At 46.4% G+C, this 18428-nt stretch overlaps 1 protein-coding gene across 6 annotated transcripts in view; it reads left to right on the top strand.

The window, feature by feature from the left end:
• NR2C2 (nuclear receptor subfamily 2 group C member 2) overlaps window positions 1-18428 on the top strand; it is a 102665-nt gene that overhangs the window by 43379 nt on the left and 40858 nt on the right. For 5 of the 6 annotated variants that reach the window (XM_030206177.1, XM_030206175.1, XM_030206178.1 and 2 more), the window contains 2 exons: window positions 584-686; window positions 13446-13625. In XM_030206177.1, the coding sequence (XP_030062037.1) occupies window positions 584-686; window positions 13446-13625 (283 nt within the window). The remainder of the gene's footprint in view (window positions 1-583; window positions 687-13445; window positions 13626-18428) is intronic. The other variant, XM_030206180.1, reaches the window with a different exon arrangement.

Genomic DNA, 18428 nt, shown 5'->3' with positions numbered 1-18428 from the left:
TTTTTTGTTTAATATTTGAAATAACTGTACTATCAAAACAGTCCCATGCATCTTACAATAAAACAGAAAAATCTGCATTACTTGAGGCTTGGCCCTAATTAGGTCTGATTTTATAACAGGGCGCACCTATGTGAGAAGTCCAAAAGGATGTCTGTATTCTAAAGGCAACATGGGCACCTACATATAGCAGATCCAGCCCTAGTGGCAACACACATTTTACACATGCTCTGAAGCAGGTGTGTGTGTGTGTACTCTACGCAAATATTTGTTTTATAAATTACATGGGTATATTGCTGCTGCACCCTGACTGTCCCCCACCCCCTGTACACTGCTGCACAATTTTATAAAAGTACATGTCTTGTTCCACACTGTGCATACTTTGAGGTACGTTTTCCTAAATGCAGACAGGCTGAAAATTGTCCCAAAGTACAAATGCACATCTAATAGATACATAGCACTCAGATGACTCCTTTATGCATGGGGCAAAGGGGACTGTGTTTTCTTGTCTCATTAATTATGATTGCACTTCTCATCCTTTTGTGTCTCATATTAAGTATTCATTTCCTTTACATTTTTGCTCTAGATTGTGACAGATGCAGCTTCAGTGGAACGATTGTTGTGTAAAACCGATGTGCAACGGCCACAAGTTGTAGAATACTGTGTTGTATGTGGAGACAAAGCATCAGGTAAGCAAATTTACTTCTGTAAGATATCCTCATTTTACATGCAAAAATAAAACAGAGGTCTTGGTTTTGTCATGAACTGTAGAGATCTACAATGATATTTGGTGTATTCTGGCAAAAGAAATAACTATTCACAGAGCCTTGGGAAGGACTGCAGAATTTCTCAATCCTCGTAGAATCTGCACAGAAGGCAGAGAGATGGAGATTCTGCACCGACAATGGTGGCAGCTGTCCTCTATTTGACTTATTGGGCTCTGAATATGGATGAAAATCCACTTATATTTAGGAACCTACATTAGAAACTGGGGTAGGTGTTCAAAGGGGTTTTAAGCAGCCAGGAGGGAATGTTCATCAGCATTTAACTGGGCACTGCTGCTAAATATCCCCTCTGAGCACTGTGGCCCTGTCTGTATGTGGAGTCAGGTCAGACTCAGAAGAAATGTGAGCTTCAGCATCATTCAGTGCCAGTGCCTGCATACCTAACTAGACAGAAATGACCACATAAAAAGCAATTGGATCTCTGCCTGAGTAGGTATGTGGGTACCAGACTGTGTATCAGCTAGTACTCACGTAACCTTCGGGCACTGTGATAACTGCATGGCCAGATGCTGGGAACGCCTCCGTTATCGCACACGCTTTGCTCTTACTATGTGGTTTTTGCAAAACTTCACCATGCTGTAGTAAAAGGGCTCCTAAATTGTTTTTAGATTCCTAAATTGATATGAATTTTCAGCTAAGAAATAAAGCTCGCATTTGCAAAAATATTTTCAATGCATTTTAAAAAGGGATCACTGAACATGCAGCTTTTTTTCACATACTTATAAAGCTGTGAAAATTATGTGTATGGTGGCTCATACAGTGGGAACAGACACTTTACAAAACATACTCTCAAAAAGAAAAAAAGAGTGGCATCACTCGAGCCTTTTCATTTGACTGTAATAAAGAAATATACTTTCTGATAAGTACATAAGTAATGCCACACTGGGAAAGACCAAGGGTCCATCGAGCCCAGCATTCTATCCACAACAGCGGCCAATCCAGGCCAAGAGCACCTGGCAAGCTTCCCAAACGTACAAACATTTTATTCATGTTATTTCTGGAATTGTGGATTTTTACCAAGTCCATTTAGTAGTGGTTTATAGACTTGTCCTTTAGGAAACCGTCTAACCCCTTTTTAAACTCTGCTAAGCTAACCGCCTTCACCACGTTCTCTGGCAACGAATTCGAGTTTATTTATGCGTTGGGTGAAGAAATATTTTCTCCGATTTGTTTTAAATTTACTACACTGTAGTTTCATCGCATGCCCCCTAGTCCTAGTATTTTTGGAAAGCGTGAACAGACGTTTCACATCCACCTGTTCCATTCCACTCATTATTTTATATACCTCTATCATGTCTCCCCTCAGCTGTCTCTTCTCCAAGCTGAAAAGCCCTAGCCTCCTTAGTCTTTCTTCATAGGGAAGTCGTCCCATCCCCGCTATCATTTTAGTCGCCCTTTGCTGCACCTTTTCCAGTTCTACTATATCTTGCGGCGACCAGAATTGAACACAATACTCAAGGTGCGGTCGCACCGTGGAGCGATACAATGGCATTATAACATCCTCACACCTGTTTTCCATACCTTTCCTAATAATACCCATCATTCTATTTGCTTTCCTAGCCGCAGCAGCACACTGAGCAGAAGGTTTCAGTGTATTGTCGACGACGACACCCAGATCCCTTTCTTGGTCCGTAACTCCTAACGTGGAACCTTGCATGACGTACATAAGCACGCGTCTGTGGAACACACTGCCACATGTGGTGAAAACAACTTATGATCACCTAAAATTCAGAAAATTATTAAAGACTCACCTATTCGGAAAGGCATACCTGACTGACCCAATTTAAATGTTTAACTCTGCAACACTTCACTATCAAAGATCGTATTGGACATTAACAAACCCTTCTACCTGTAACCCAACTTGACTGAATCTTATCTTCCCTATCCCAACATCTTTTGTACTTATCCCCTACCGGACTTGGCGAATGCCTTTACGGTATTATGTAAGCCACGTTGAGCCTGCAAATATGTGGGAAAATGTGGGATACAAATGTAACAAATAAATAAATATCAGAGAAGTTCTGATCGATACCACCTGGTTTTTTTTGGCCTTTTTTTCCTCCGCTGAACGAGACACCTCTGCACAAAAAAAAAAAAAAAAAAAAAGGAATAATATATGGAACGAGGTGTCACACACCTGGGTCAGGATCCACACCAGGAGTCCATGAACAATTTTATGGTTTAAGTGGAAGTTCTAAAGACTATTTAAAAGTGTTTTATGTATAGTGGGACAAACCAAGAATAGATTCAGCTTGCGAACTGGGGTTTGATACCATATTGAAAGCAATGGAAGTAAAACCCATACTTAAAGTTTTCTAAATAATTTTTGCTTGTGGTAATGTTGCAGCATGAATTAAGTTTAATTTACAAAGACATATGTCTAAAATGTGTTTTCTAAGTGAATTTTTTAAACTATAGATTGATTAGAAGAAGAAATGTAGCATTCATTCCTTATCATCCTGCTAGACCAGTCCAGAGGCAGAGAAATTTGAATATTCCATTGACATCACCACTGTAATGAGTAGTGCAGTCTGGAACACTTTAGTATATCTTTGCCTCCAGCAGATGGTGCAGATCGGATTGCTGCAGCAGGATGATAGGATTGGCCTGACTCCCTGGGCTGCAATCCACAGGCAGCAGTGCTGAGGTTGAGTCTGTGGTAGTGCTGATGTGTGATCGGTAACCAATGTGCATTTATAAGTAACATAGTAGATGACGGCAGAAAAAGACCTCCACGGTCCATCCAGTCTGCCCAACAAGATAAACTCATACGTGTATACCTTACCTTGATTTGTATCTGTCTTTTTCAGGGCACAGACCGTATAAGTCTACCCAGCACTATCCCCTAGAGGTGTGACGTGATCAAATTTCCGTGAACCTGAAATTAATTTAATAGAGGTGTTTTGTATCATTTGTAGACACCGTAGATCTTTCTGACTCAGACCTCTATAAAGTGAATTGCAGTAGTTAAGTTTCAAAATGACTAGGGAACGGACCAAAATATTAAGAGCTGAAGAATGTAAAAGCGAACCAATGGAACAAATCATACGTAATTGGAAAAAGCAAAATTTAAAAAGAGAAGAAAGTTGAGGTTGAAAATTTAGGACATTATCAATGAGAACCCCTAATAGTTTCAAAGAAGTAACTAGTAGGATTTGGATTTCACAGAGCAGAAGTGGAATAGGTGTGTGAAGCATCTTATAGGAAAAGGCGAGAACAAGAGCACCTTCGATTTCTCTGGGTTAAGTTTGAGCTTATTGTCGTTTAACCATGTAGTTACCTGACTAGGTTTTTCATTGAGAGAACAAATTGGTGGTAAAATTTGTATGTCATCTGCATAGACAAAACCTGTAAGATGTATAGACTGTAATAGTGTCAAAAGTGGCGCCATAAAAATATTAAACAGAGTCGGGGCAAGTACGGATCCTTGATGGACTCCACAGTTAAGAAAAGAAGATATAGAGAATGTTCCTTGATCGTATACTTGGTATTCCCGAGATGATAGATATGAGTGGAACCAATCTAATGCATAACCTGTAATGCCTATGCTTTGAAGTCGCTGAAGCAAAATAGTGTGATCAACAAAATCGAATGTGGTAAGCAGCAGGCATTCAATGAAACTGAATGAACAAGGGTGTCATGTGGTCAAAACGTTCAGCACAAGCAAGCATTCTAATAGCAGTATTTTGAATGGACTATCTAGCATCTCCCCTCTGTGTCCTTGTTCCTATCTTACCCCCATGCTGAGCATCTGGCCTCTGTGTCCCTGTCCTCCATCCTATGTTCAGCTTCTGCCTTCTCAATGTTTCTGTCCTTCCCGTGTCCACTATCTCCCCCATGTCCCTATCTCACACCTTTTCCTCCATTGCCCCTCTGTATCCCTGTCTCTCCCCTCTTCCCTTTCTTCTGCATACCCTACCCTAGGGCCAGAATCTCTCCCCTGCCCCCTCTCAAAGTCTGGCATCTCATCTGCTCTCTGTGGGTCCAGTACCTCTCCCCCTAACCTCCCCCTCACCACCTGAAGATCTAGTCTCTTTCTCCTCTCCTGTCTCCCACCTCCAGGTCCAGCATTTCTCCTCTTCGCTCTCCCTCGACACATCCAGCATCTTTCCCTCTCCTTCCCCTCCCCTCTCCCTCAGCATAGCTAGCATTTCTCCCTCTCCCTCCCTCCCTGAGTGGATCCAGCATATTTCTGTCTCCCTCTCACTCCCCTTCAGGATCCAGCATTTCTCCTTCTCCAGCTGCCACAATCTCCTACTGCTATTTGCCAAACACCATTTGAAACAGATGTGTCTTTAAACCTGCCCTGAACAAGATTGCACAGCATCTAAAAACAGAGGGAGACTATTCCATAGAACAGTTGTTAAAAAGAAACCAGAAGGCACTGTGCATCGTGAAATCCGAGTGAGCCTGTTTAGGATCTGGAAAGACAAGACAGGAATCTTTGAAAAAACAGAGAAGTCACTAGGGAACATAAGGGACAGTGAGAGCCAATAGATAGTAGGGTAATCCCCTCATGAAGAGCCTTATGTGTCAATACCAAAACCTTAAATTTGATTCAAAATTCAACCAGATGCTAATGTAGACTGATCAAAAGAGGGGTTATATGATCCCTTCTCTGTGTATGACACAAGATTCATAACACAGAGTTATACAGTGTTGGAGTTTCTTCAAGTTAGATCAGGATACACTGCAATATATCGCATTGCAATAGTCCATCTGAGGTGAAAAGTGCTTGAATGGGGGTTTGCAGACTAGTTGAATCAAAATAGGAACAAGCAGATCTTAACTTGTGCAAATGTAAAAAACTGATTTGACAACTGATGCTGTTGTGCAAAAGAAAATTGATGATCTGTAATGATTCTACATACTGAATAAGAGAACCTGAGAGAAAAGGAACCAAAGGAGGATGAGAAGCCTGACCTTTTACACAGCAGGCCACAGGTCAAGCAACAAATGGTGGGTGTAGGGCCCAGAGTCAAACATATCTAAACAAATTTGCAAAGGGGTTAAGTCAGGCTGAGTAGAGTACAATCAGTATAATGTATCAGCAGAATATCTTCAGCCTAATAGTAAGTGCTCATGCCGCACTCCTGTATCAAAATCGCCAATAGACTGAGAAAGATATTAAATAATAATGGCGATGGTATAGAACCCTGGGAGCTGCCCACTGTGGGTTTCATGGTGACAGCAAAAAACACCAAGACAAGTCGTTTCTTGTTTGCTTTTCCGGCAGGTGGCTTCAATTTGAGATCGTAATCTGGTCCAGAAAGAATTAGTAGGATAACTCTTTGAACTTATTAGGTCAGCCTCCCTTAAGCTGTTGATGTTGAAGACGGTGTTTTTGGCAAGGAGGTTTTGGAACTGTAGGCCCTTTCCAGTCAGGATCCTTTTTTAGTGTTCTTCCCAAGATGGTTTCAGCATTTCAACTTAAATCAGCCGGTTGTCCTTCTGCCTTTTCAGGAGGAGGAGAGTGGCAGCGAACATTGCTTTAGGTACTTGAAGGTGACAAAATAATTTCAAAGTATGGATCACTTGTTTGTTCTGTTCACAGATCAGAGTCCAAGTCCAATTTATTTGATAGACTGCAAATATAACAAAAATCTAAGCAGTTCACAAAGTAATTAAAATATAAGGGAGGTGGACACCGGCAAGACAGAGAAAATGCAAGGAGTTACATTGGTTGAAGGAGCCTCCTTTTTGAGCTGATCATTGTCTAGTTTTGCTGGCGGAGATTTGCAAGGTGGTCACATGATCGATTTTACATTCCTTTAAAAAGCACTACCGTTTGGACATTCAGGCAAGACATGATGCAGCCTTTGGGATGGTCATCTTGAAGGCAGGTTTAGTAGGGTCCCACCCAATTTAGAGGACATCCCATGCATGTGGACTGGTCTGGCTAAGATAAAGATGTAATTATGTACCTGGTAATTCTCCGAGGACAAGCAGGCTGCTTGTTCTCACTGATGGGTGACGTCCACGGCAGCCCCTCCAATCGGAATCTTCACTAGCAAAGTCCTTTGCTAGCCCTCGCGCGCCTGTGCGCACCGCGCATGCGCGGCCGTCTTCCCGCCCGAAACCGGCTTGAGCCGGCCAGTCTTCTTTTGTCCGCACTCGGTACGGTCGTTTTTTCGCCGTGTCGAGCCCCAGAAAGTCGACCTCGCGCGTCCTTTTCTTCGACGTGTTTTTTCTTCGGAAAATCCTTAAACTGTTCGGGAAGTGCTCCGGAAGCCCCTTCGGGTTTCGTTTTGCCCCTTCCCGTATTTTCAGATTTTGCCCCGGTAAGTTTTCTTTCGTCGTCGGGGTAGGCCTCACTTAGGCCTCGGTCGAAATTTCTCTCTAACTTTTTCTGGTGCCACTTTCGTCATTTCGACTTTTGATTTCGCCGGCGTGATTTTTCCGCCCATGACATCGAAGCCTTCCAGCGGCTTCAAGAAGTGCACCCAGTGCGCCCGGGTAATCTCGCTCACTGACAGGCACGCGTCGTGTCTTCAGTGTCTGGGGGCCGAGCACCGCCCTCAGGCCTGTAGTCTGTGTTCCCTTTTGCAAAGGCGGACTCAGGTAGCGAGATTGGCCCAGTGGAACGTTTTGTTCTCGGGCTCTTCGTCGGCATCGGCACCGGGGGTATCGTGTGCATCGACGTCTTCAGCGTCCAGAGCTTCATCCTCGGCCGCCAGTGCATCGAGTGCATCGAGGCATCGGCCCTCTGCATCGGCGCCGAGACATCGGATAGCTGCATCGACGTCGGTGGTACCGGGACCTCGTCTGCTGATGTCGGACGGTGGTGCATCGTCTGGAGTGCAGGTGAGGGCTGTCCATTCCCCTGCTGGTGGTGGTGAGCCTTCGGGTGGGTCTCCCCCTACCCTGAGGGCTCCTGCGGTACAGCCCCCCCGAGACCGACCTCCTTCGGCCTCGGCCCCGAGGAAGCGACGGCTGGATTCTACGTCCTCCTCGTCGGTACCGGGAAGCTCCGGTGACATGCTTCGTTCCAAAAAGTCGAAGAAGCATCGTCACTGGTCCCCTTCCCGTGTCGGTACCGAGAGCTCTGGGTCGCCGAGGGAGTCGGCACCCAGCAGGCATCGGCACCGAGAGGACCGCTCACCCTCTGTTCAGGAGGTGTCGATGCGCTCCACTCTGGACAGCCCGGAACAGCCTCCACGCCCGGAACAGGTTCTGACGTCGACGCCTGCATCGACTTCCATGCCTTTCTCTGCAGCCGCTCTGAACGAGAGCCTCCGGGCCGTTCTCCCAGAGATTCTGGGAGAGCTGTTGCGCCCTACCCCTCCGGTACCGGCGGTGCTTGCGCCACCGGTACCGTCGAGCGTGGCGCCGGCTGGCCCATCGCCCGAGGTGAGGTCTCCGGCGTCGGTGCCGCGTGCGGTGCCGGCTGCCGTCGCCTCCCAGGAAGGCTCCCCGACTACGTCGGCGGAGGGAGCTTCGCCGATGCGGGCGAGGGAGTCTACCTCTCGACGCCCCCATCGTGGACGTGGCTCCACGGAGTCGAGTCGGGCACGGTTGCAGACACAGGTCCGTGAACTTGTGTCTGACACCGAGGGTGAGGCCTCGTGGGAAGAGGAAGAAGACCCCAGATATTTCTCTGACGAGGAGTCTGAGGGTCTTCCTTCCGATCCCACTCCCTCTCCTGAAAGACAGCTTTCTCCTCCTGAGAGTCTGTCTTTCGCTTCCTTTGTCCGGGAGATGTCTACGGCCATCCCCTTCCCGGTGGTTGTGGAGGACGAGCCCAGGGCTGAAATGTTTGAGCTCCTGGACTATCCTTCTCCACCTAAGGAAGCGTCCACTGTTCCCTTGCACCATGTCCTAAAAAAGACATTGCTTGCGAACTGGACAAAACCTTTAACTAATCCCCACATCCCCAAGAAGATCGAGTCCCAGTACCGGATCCATGGGGACCCAGATCTGATGCGCACCCAGTTGCCTCATGATTCTGGAGTTGTGGATCTGGCCCTAAAGAAGGCTAAGAGTTCTAGGGAGCATGCTTCGGCGCCCCCGGGCAAGGACTCTAGAACCTTAGACTCCTTTGGGAGGAAGGCCTACCATTCTTCTATGCTCTACACGAGCATACACATGCGGAACAATGTGCGGCAGTTGGCGGGCTTGGTTGATGCGCTCCCCCCTGAGCAAGCCAAGCCTTTTCAGGAGGTGGTCAGACAGCTGAAGGCGTGCAGAAAATTCCTGGCCAGAGGGGTGTATGACACCTTTGATGTTGCGTCCAGGGCCGCTGCTCAAGGTGTGGTGATGCGCAGGCTCTCATGGCTGCGTGCCTCCGACCTGGAGAATAGAATCCAGCAGCGGATTGCGGACTCGCCTTGCTGTGCGGATAACATTTTTGGAGAGAAAGTCGAACAGGTGGTAGAGCAGCTCCACCAGCGGGACACCGCATTCGACAAGTTCTCCCGCCGGCAGCCTTCAGCCTCTACCTCTACAGGTAGAAGATTTTTTGGGGGAAGGAAGACTGTTCCCTACTCTTCTGGCAAGCGTAGGTACAATCCTCCTTCTCGACAGCCTGCGGCCCAGGCTAAGCCCCAGCGCGCTCGCTCTCGTCAGCAGCGTGCGACTCAGCAAGGCCCCTCGGCTCCCCAGCAAAAGCAAGGGGCGAGCTTTTGACTGGCTCCAGCAGAGCATAGCCGCCATCCAAGTGTCAGTGCCGGGCGACCTGCCAGTCGGAGGGAGGTTGAAAGCTTTTCACCAAAGGTGGCCTCTCATAACCTCCGATCAGTGGGTTCTCCAAATAGTCCGGCAAGGATACACCCTCAATTTGGCCTCAAAACCTCCAAATTGTCCACCGGGAGCTCAGTCTTACAGCTTCCAGCACAAGCGGGTACTTGCAGAGGAACTCTCCGCCCTTTTCAGCGCCAATGCGGTCGAGCCCGTGCCATCCAGGCAAGAAGGGCTGGGATTCTATTCCAGGTACTTCCTTGTGGAAAAGAAAACAGGGGGGATGCGTCCCATCCTAGACCTAAGGGCCCTGAACAAATATCTGGTCAAAGAAAAGTTCAGGATGCTTTCCCTGGGCACCCTACTTCCCATGATTCAGGAAAACGATTGGCTATGCTCTCTGGACTTGAAGGATGCCTACACACACATCCCGATACTGCCAGCTCACAGACAGTATCTGCGATTTCAGCTGGGCACACGACACTTCCAGTACTGTGTGCTACCCTTTGGGCTCGCCTCTGCGCCCAGGGTGTTCACAAAGTGCTTGGCTGTAGTCGCAGCAGCACTCCGCAGGCTGGGGGTACACGTGTTCCCATATCTCGACGATTGGCTGGTGAAGAACACGTCCGAGGCAGGAGCCCTGCAGTCCATGCAGATGACTATTCGCCTCCTGGAGCTACTGGGGTTTGTGATAAATTACCCAAAGTCCCATCTTCTCCCGGCGCAGAGACTCGAATTCATAGGAGCTCTGCTGGATTCTCGGACGGCTCGCGCCTATCTCCAGAGGCGAGAGCCAACAACTTCTTGTCCCTCGTCTCGCGGGTGCGAGCGTCCCAGCAGATCACAGCTCGGCAGATGTTGAGATTGCTGGGCCACATGGCCTCCACAGTTCATGTGACTCCCATGGCCCGCCTTCACATGAGATCTGCTCAATGGACCCTAGCTTCCCAGTGGTTTCAAGCTGCTGGGGATCTAGAAGACGTGATCCAACTGTCCACGAGTTTTCTCGAATCCCTGTATTGGTGGACGATTTGGTCCAATTTGACTCTGGGACGTCCTTTCCAAATTCCTCAGCCACAAAAAGTGCTGACCACGGATGCGTCTCTCCTGGGATGGGGAGCTCATGTCGATGGGCTTCACACCCAAGGAAGCTGGTCCCTCCAGGAACGCGATCTACAGATCAATCTTCTGGAGTTGCGAGCGATCTGGAACGCTCTGAAGGCTTTCAGAGATCGGCTGTCCCACCAAATTATCCAAATTCAGACAGACAACCAGGTTGCCATGTACTTCGTCAACAAGCAGGGGGGCACCGGATCTCGCCCCCTGTGTCAGGAAGCCGTCAGCATGTGGCTCTGGGCTCGCCGTCACGGCATGGTGCTCCAAGCCACATATCTGGCAGGTGTAAACAACAGTCTGGCCGACAGATTGAGCAGGATTATGCAACCTCACGAGTGGTCGCTCAACTCCCGAGTGGTGCGCCAGATCTTCCAAGCGTGGGGCACCCCCTTGGTGGATCTCTTCGCATCTCGAGCCAACCACAAAGTCCCTCAGTTCTGTTCCAGGCTTCAGGCCCACGGCAGACTGGCATCGGATGCCTTCCTCCTGAATTGGGGGGAGGGTCTGCTGTATGCTTATCCTCCCATTCCTCTGGTGGGGAAGACTTTGTTGAAACTCAAGCAAGACCGAGGCACCATGATTCTGATTGCTCCTTTTTGGCCGCGTCAGATCTGGTTCCCTCTTCTTCTGGAGTTATCCTCCGAAGAACCGTGGAGACTGGAGTGTTTTCCGACCCTCATCACGCAGGACGAAGGGGCTCTTCTGCATCCCGGCCTCCGGTCCCTGGCTCTCACGGCCTGGATGTTGAGAGCGTAGACTTTGCCTCTTTGGGTCTGTCAGAGGGTGTCTCCCGCATCTTGCTTGCTTCCAGGAAAGATTCCACTAAGAGGAGTTACTTCTTTCTATGGAGGAGGTTTGCCGTCTGGTGTGACAGCAAGGCCCTAGATCCTCGCTCTTGTCCTACACAGACCCTGCTTGAATACCTTCTGCACTTGTCTGAGTCTGGCCTCAAGACCAACTCTGTAAGGGTTCACCTTAGTGCAATCAGTGCATACCATTACCATGTGGAAGGTAAGCCGATCTCGGGACAGCCTTTAGTTGTTCGCTTCATGAGAGGTTTGCTTTTGTCAAAGCCCCCTGTCAAGCCTCCTACAGTGTCATGGGATCTCAATGTCGTTCTCACCCAGCTGATGAAACCTCCTTTTGAGCCACTGAATTCCTGCCATCTGAAGTACTTGACCTGGAAGGTCATTTTCTTGGTGGCAGTTACTTCAGCTCGTAGAGTCAGTGAGCTTCAGGCCCTGGTAGCCCAGGCCCCTTACACCAAATTTCATCATAACAGAGTAGTCCTCCGCACTCACCCTAAGTTCTTGCCAAAGGTCGTGTCGGAGTTCCATCTGAACCAGTCAATTGTCTTGCCAACATTCTTTCCCCGTCCTCATTCCTGCCCTGCTGAACGTCAGCTGCACACATTGGACTGCAAGAGAGCATTGGCCTTCTACCTGGAGCGGACACAGCCCAACAGACAGTCCGGCCAATTGTTTGTTTCTTTTGATCCCAACAGGAGGGGAGTGGCTGTGGGGAAACGCACCATATCCAATTGGCTAGCAGATTGCATTTCCTTCACTTACGCCCAGGAGGGGCTGGCTCTTGAGGGTCATGTCACGGCTCATAATGTTAGAGCCATGGCTGCGTCGGTAGCCCACTTGAAGTCAGCCTCTATTGAAGAAATTTGCAAAGCTGTGACGTGGTCATCTGTCCACACATTCACATCTCATTACTGCCTGCAGCAGGATACCCGACGCGACAGTCGGTTCGGGCAGTCAGTTCTTCAGAACCTGTTTGGGCTTTAGGATCCAACTCCACCCCCCGAGGGCCCTGTTTGTTCTGTTCCAGGCTGCACTCTCAGTTAGTTGGTAAATTTTTTTAGGTCAATCTCAGTTATGTCCTCGCCGTTGCGAGGCCCAATTGACCATGGTTATTGTTTTGAGTGAGCCTGGGGGCTAGGGATACCCCATCAGTGAGAACAAGCAGCCTGCTTGTCCTCGGAGAAAGCGAATGCTACATACCTGTAGAAGGTATTCTCCGAGGACAGCAGGCTGATTGTTCTCACAAACCCGCCCGCCTCCCCTTTGGAGTTGTGTCTTCCCTTGTCTTTGTCTTGCTACATATGAGACTGGCCGGCTCAAGCCGGTTTCGGGCGGGAAGACGGCCGCGCGAGGGCTAGCAAAGGACTTTGCTAGTGAAGATTCCGATTGGAGGGGCTGCCGTGGACGTCACCCATCAGTGAGAACAATCAGCCTGCTGTCCTCGGAGAATACCTTCTACAGGTATGTAGCATTCGCTTTTCTTTTCCTTGACTCTAGCCATACCAGCCCAGGGCCCCCTCAGAGTCGTCTCGGCCCGCCTGTGATTTGCTTTAATGTTTTGATCATTGTTGCTGTTTGAAGAATTGCCTTCCTTTATTTTTTTCCTCATTCATTTTCTTTGGGTATAAGTGGTTCATAATCACCGCTCCCTGGAGAGGCTGCTGCAAAGGCTCCTGGTTGGGGGGAGGGGGTGGTGGCAGAGAGAAATAGGGGAGCTGATGAGCTTGAGGACAGTAATATTGGAGGCTGGTAGCCGCAGGGGCACCCTATATGGGGTGATGTCAACACTTTATTTTCTCTGCCTTCATCTGCTGGTAGGGGAGCAAAACCCACACATCTGGACTGGTCTGGCTGGAGTCAAGGAAAGGTACGTAATTGCTCCCTTTGTAGCTAAACTCATATAAGTACATCAGATATTTTGCAAATAAAATGGTTATTTCTGACTTACCTTCACTTATGTCATCCTCCAAATAAAATGAAGCAACATTGTAACAAGTAGAAGATGATTCTAAGATGAATATTTGTTGTATAATATAAACAAATGCTTTTGTTTTCTCCTCAGGCCGCCACTATGGTGCCGTTAGCTGTGAGGGTTGCAAAGGTTTCTTTAAAAGGAGTGTAAGGAAAAGTTTAACATATAGCTGTCGTAGCAACCAGGATTGTGTCATCAATAAACATCATCGTAACCGTTGCCAGTTTTGCCGGCTCAAGAAATGTCTGGAGATGGGCATGAAAATGGAATGTGAGTTACTAGTACAAATCTATACAGCTAGTGTTTTTAGCTGGATGAGACCTACATCCTAACGTAGTCCCTTGAAGTTCTCCCTTCATCTGTGCCTTCCTAAGAGATTTAACTGGATTCACCTGTGAAGTGAGGTAAGGTGCCCTGTGCACCTGTGCTAAAGATGAGACCCAGTTCTGGTGTGTGCCACATAAAATTGAATAAGCCCTGAAAAATCAGACATACCTCCTACATGGTGTACATTTTAAGGGATCATTTTATAAAGGGTTTTTCATGTATAAAAAGACTCGTGTAAAATTATCCCACAGGTCATGAGCGTAATCGTACAGGCAGTGACAGTGTACTTTTATGCAGCCCACATGATGGCCGTAGGCAGACTCACAATCTACATGCATAGGACTGGATTCTGTAAATGGGCATCGAGGAAGATGAGCGCAAAGCGCTATTTTATAAACGGTGAGTTGGGCACTGTTTTTAGAATAGCACATGGCGCCAGGAACCAGGCCCAACTTTGGGCACAAGGATTTACAACAACTGAAACCTGGTGTAAATCCTTGTGCGAAAATTAAGTGTGGATCCCCCAAATTCTGTAATAGTGCGCGCATCTTCAGTGAACACCCCTGACCCACCCATGCTGTTCCCATGGCCACACCCCCTTTTTATGGCATGCCAAATGATTTACACACATCTTGATAGAGTAATACTTAGCAAGATGTGCATATAGTGGAGGAGTGGCCTAGTGGTTAGGGTGGTGGACTTTGGTCCTGGGGAACTGAGGAACTTAGTTCGATTCCCACTTCAGGCACAGGCAGCTTCTTGTGATTCTGGGCAAGTCACTTAACCCTCTATTGCCCCATGTAAGCCACATTGAGCCTGCCATGAGTGGGAAAGCGCGAGGTACAAATGTAACAAAAAAATATATATGGAAATCAAAATTGTTGCCAATTAATGCTGGTAATTGATTATCCAAACCAGGACTTAAAAGCCACCTACTTCAAAAAAGTGCTTTAACCAACAGTTGTTTCACCAGTATTTCACCAATATTCCACCAATATGATATGTAATTTTTATGTGTAGAGTACCCTCAGATATAAACCACTGTAACTGCAGTCAATAATGCTGCTAAAACGTGGCATAGCACCTCTTTCATTAGGTAACTCTCACTCTGTTTTTTGGGAGAGAGCAATCTCTGCTCACATTTTTTTATGCTTCCCAATCACCACAGTGCTATAAAATCATTTGTTTCTTTTAAAATATATACTAGGTGAAAAAACTGTGCACTTATCTCGTGAGTTCTTGCCTCCCTGGCAGAACTATGTTGCCTTGCTGACACAATAAGCAATTGCCTTCCCCTGGAACCGCCCGACTCCGCGGGGTTTCAAATCACTTTCCTCAGGGACAAAGGGTTAAGGCTGCATAAATCACTTCATCCTCTTTCATTCTGTCTCGCACAATCCACAGATCAAGGCAAAGCCAGCTTGTTGCCCCGTGACTTATGAGGCATCCGCATCCATGTAAGGTCGGAAATGACGTCACTTTTTTCAACTAACTTTATGCAAACAATTCTAAAGAGGATGAAGTGATTTATGCAGCCTTAACCCTTTGTCCCTGAGGAAAGTGATTTGAAACCCCGCGGAGTCGGGCGGTTCCAGGGGAAGGCAATTGCTTATTGTGTCAGCAAGGCAACATAGTTCTGCCAGGGAGGCAAGAACTCACGAGATAAGTGCACAGTTTTTTCACCTAGTATATATTTTAAAAGAAACAAATGATTTTATAGCACTGTGGTGATTGGGAAGCATAAAAAAATGTGAGCAGAGATTGCTCTCTCCCAAAAAACAGAGTGAGAGTTACCTAATGAAAGAGGTGCTATGCCACGTTTTAGCAGCATTATTGACTGCAGTTACAGTGGTTTATATCTGAGGGTACTCTACACATAAAAATTACATATCATATTGGTGGAATATTGGTGAAATACTGGTGAAACAACTGTTGGTTAAAGCACTTTTTTGAAGTAGGTGGCTTTTAAGTCCTGGTTTGTGTATACAAGCAGTTGAATGTTACCAGAGACATTGATATTGTGAATTCGTTTTCTGTTGGGGTAATTGATTATCAGCATCCAATTATTGGTGCTAATTGACTTGTTACTCAATTAAAAAGGATTTTGGTAAGTTCCTGCATTTAAAATCTTGACAGTCATCAAAGTGGATTATGAGCATCTGGTCAAGCATCACTAAAATATGGTGAAATGCAGAAAACAGACTATCGATGGTTAAAGTACTTATCAGAGGCCCATCACTGTAATGCAGCATAGAGATCACTGCTTTGTTTCTGTTTATGTATAGTACTTATAGATATTGCAAATGCAAAGTTGAAATTATTTCTGGAAATCCACCTATAGAAAGTCTGGTTTAATTTTTACAGGAATAGTTTAGGTAATCAGGCAGGTACTGTAGCTGACAGAAAAATGTTCTTTCCATGGAGGCTTTGTAAGGAAAGAAATCTTTCACAGCCCTGTATGGACACATGAATTAGAGGCTAGGAAGACCAGGGCAATAAAGCATTAATTAGGCAGTTACTGGAGTGCTGCAGCAGAAACCCAAACTGTGTAAAGGCATAGGAGAGTGTTGGCTGTAACTGGAGATGCCCTTGAAATGCAAATCAGTGAACTTGCAGACAAGACTGGGAAGCAGCCACCATGAAGGTGGCAAGATAGCAGTGGGTGGCCTGGTGTGAGAGGAGAAAAGTGAGGAGAGTGACTGAGAGGAGCAGAGCTTGATGTTGAGGGAGGAGCTGCAACGGTGGTTAAGTGAGCTGAGAGCTGACATTGGCAGCATGAAACAGGAGATCAGAATTGTAAACCTGAAACAAGATAGAATTCTAAATGGAATTCGATAGGTAATTTGGAAGCCAGTGCTTAGTTTGCAGTAAGGAAGTGATATGGCTGGTGCTTCTGATACCAGTAAAGATTATGCTAGTACATTATAGCCATCTCCTGAGCCCCTGAAGCAATTTTGAAAACAAAACTCGCTGTGCTGGGCTGTAAGCAGCAGTGGGTGGGGGGCTTAGCTGAGAGCATTTCTGAGCAGCCTATCAATAGAAATCAAACAGCAGCCTATTAAAGTGTAAAGATGTTTTTTGAGGGTGGGAGGGGGTTAGTGACCACTGGGAAGTAAGGGGAGGTCATCCCCGATTCTCTCCGATGATCATCTGGTCATTTCAGCCACCTTTTTGTGACTTGGTCATAAGAAAAACAGGACCAAATAAAGTCGTCCAAGTGCTCGTCAGGGACGCCCTTTTTTTTCCATTATGGGTCGAGGACGCCCAAGTCCCTCCTTTGCTACGCCTCTGATACGCCCCCTTGAACTTTGGCTGTCCCTGCGACGGAAAGCAGTTGGGGACGACCAAAATCGGCTTTTGATTATACCGATTTGGACGACCCTGGGAGAAGGACGCGCATCATCCGATTTGTGTCGAAAGATGGGCGTCCTTCTCTTTCGAAAATGAGCCTGATATATATATATTTTTAAAGAAATCTACTCAGGCTGATATCACTGGTCTCATTACAGTTTTTCTTGTGGTATTACAAGTGTCCAGTATAAGGGAGACTGTTTAAGAGGATAGGTCTTGTCATTAGGGGCTGTCGTTTTGATGGCATAGACAATACTGGGGATGGATGCACAGGCCTGCACTTAGAGAGAGCTCTTAGTACTTGTTACTGTTTTCCCTGCACTTTTGAAGGGATCATAGAAGACACCTTCTCAGGCCTGTGCAAATATGCAGAAAATAAATGCACTATGGACCTGGAAACATTTGAGGAATCTCAAGCCAACTTCAACAATGCTTGGCACTGCTTCTTGATGGCTGGAATTTTTAATTCATTGAGCAGGAAGGTGTATGGAAATGATCTGCTGGAATGTGTACAGTCCACTGATCTCTGTGCAGATGATGCCCTGTACTGTTCAGATTCAGGTTTAGTTTATTTGATTTACTGTCTATATATTAAAAATCTAAATGGATTACAATATCTCAAATTAAAATAGTATATTAGGGGTAGGGGGGTCGACAGAAAAAAATATATAAAAGTCAACAAAACAATTATACAAGAGGAGAATGGGGTGAGAAATTATTACAATGTATCGCAAGAAGGGAAAACATGGGAGGATAATTTTGAAGGGATCATAGAAGACACCTTCTATGATCCCTTCAAATGTTTCTAATTCATTTATTGATTTAATTGCTGACCGTATCAGGGGAAAAGAAATAAAGTGACTGAGGAAACAGTTTTGAAATGGGAAACAGTTTTGAAACATAGTTTGGAATTTTGCAAAGTAAAATAAGCTTTGAGGATTGCTTTAAATTTATTAATAGATGTCTCTAATTGCAAATAAAGAGGCAGATAATTCCAGAGAGAAGGTGGAAAGATGGAATAGATAATAAATCTTTCTGCGAAGAGTGAAGAGTTCTAGCAGGGAAGTACGGTATGAAAACAATTACAATAATCTAAATTAGTGATGACTAAGGCTAAGAGTAGAGTGTGAAGGGATAGATGATCCAGCATAGAACAAATGAGCAAATGTGTCTGAGAGTAAAGAAACAGATAAAATAACCCGTGAAATACGATGGGCAAGCAGAACTTTCTTCATAATGGATTCAAAGGTGGATCTTTCTTCCACACTGCAGGCAGGGTCAAAAACCTGACTTAATCTGGGACATGTTGAATAAACACAACCCTTAACCAAAGAGAGTGAATAACAAATTAACAAAGCCAGAAGGATTCTAGGCTGCATATCGAGAGGCATAACC

Source organism: Microcaecilia unicolor, chromosome 6, assembly GCF_901765095.1.
Source record: "Microcaecilia unicolor chromosome 6, aMicUni1.1, whole genome shotgun sequence".
NCBI classification, from domain to species: Eukaryota; Metazoa; Chordata; class Amphibia; order Gymnophiona; family Siphonopidae; genus Microcaecilia; species Microcaecilia unicolor.
Note: the sequence above shows the minus strand (reverse complement) of the source record. Positions and strands in the feature narration are given on the sequence as shown.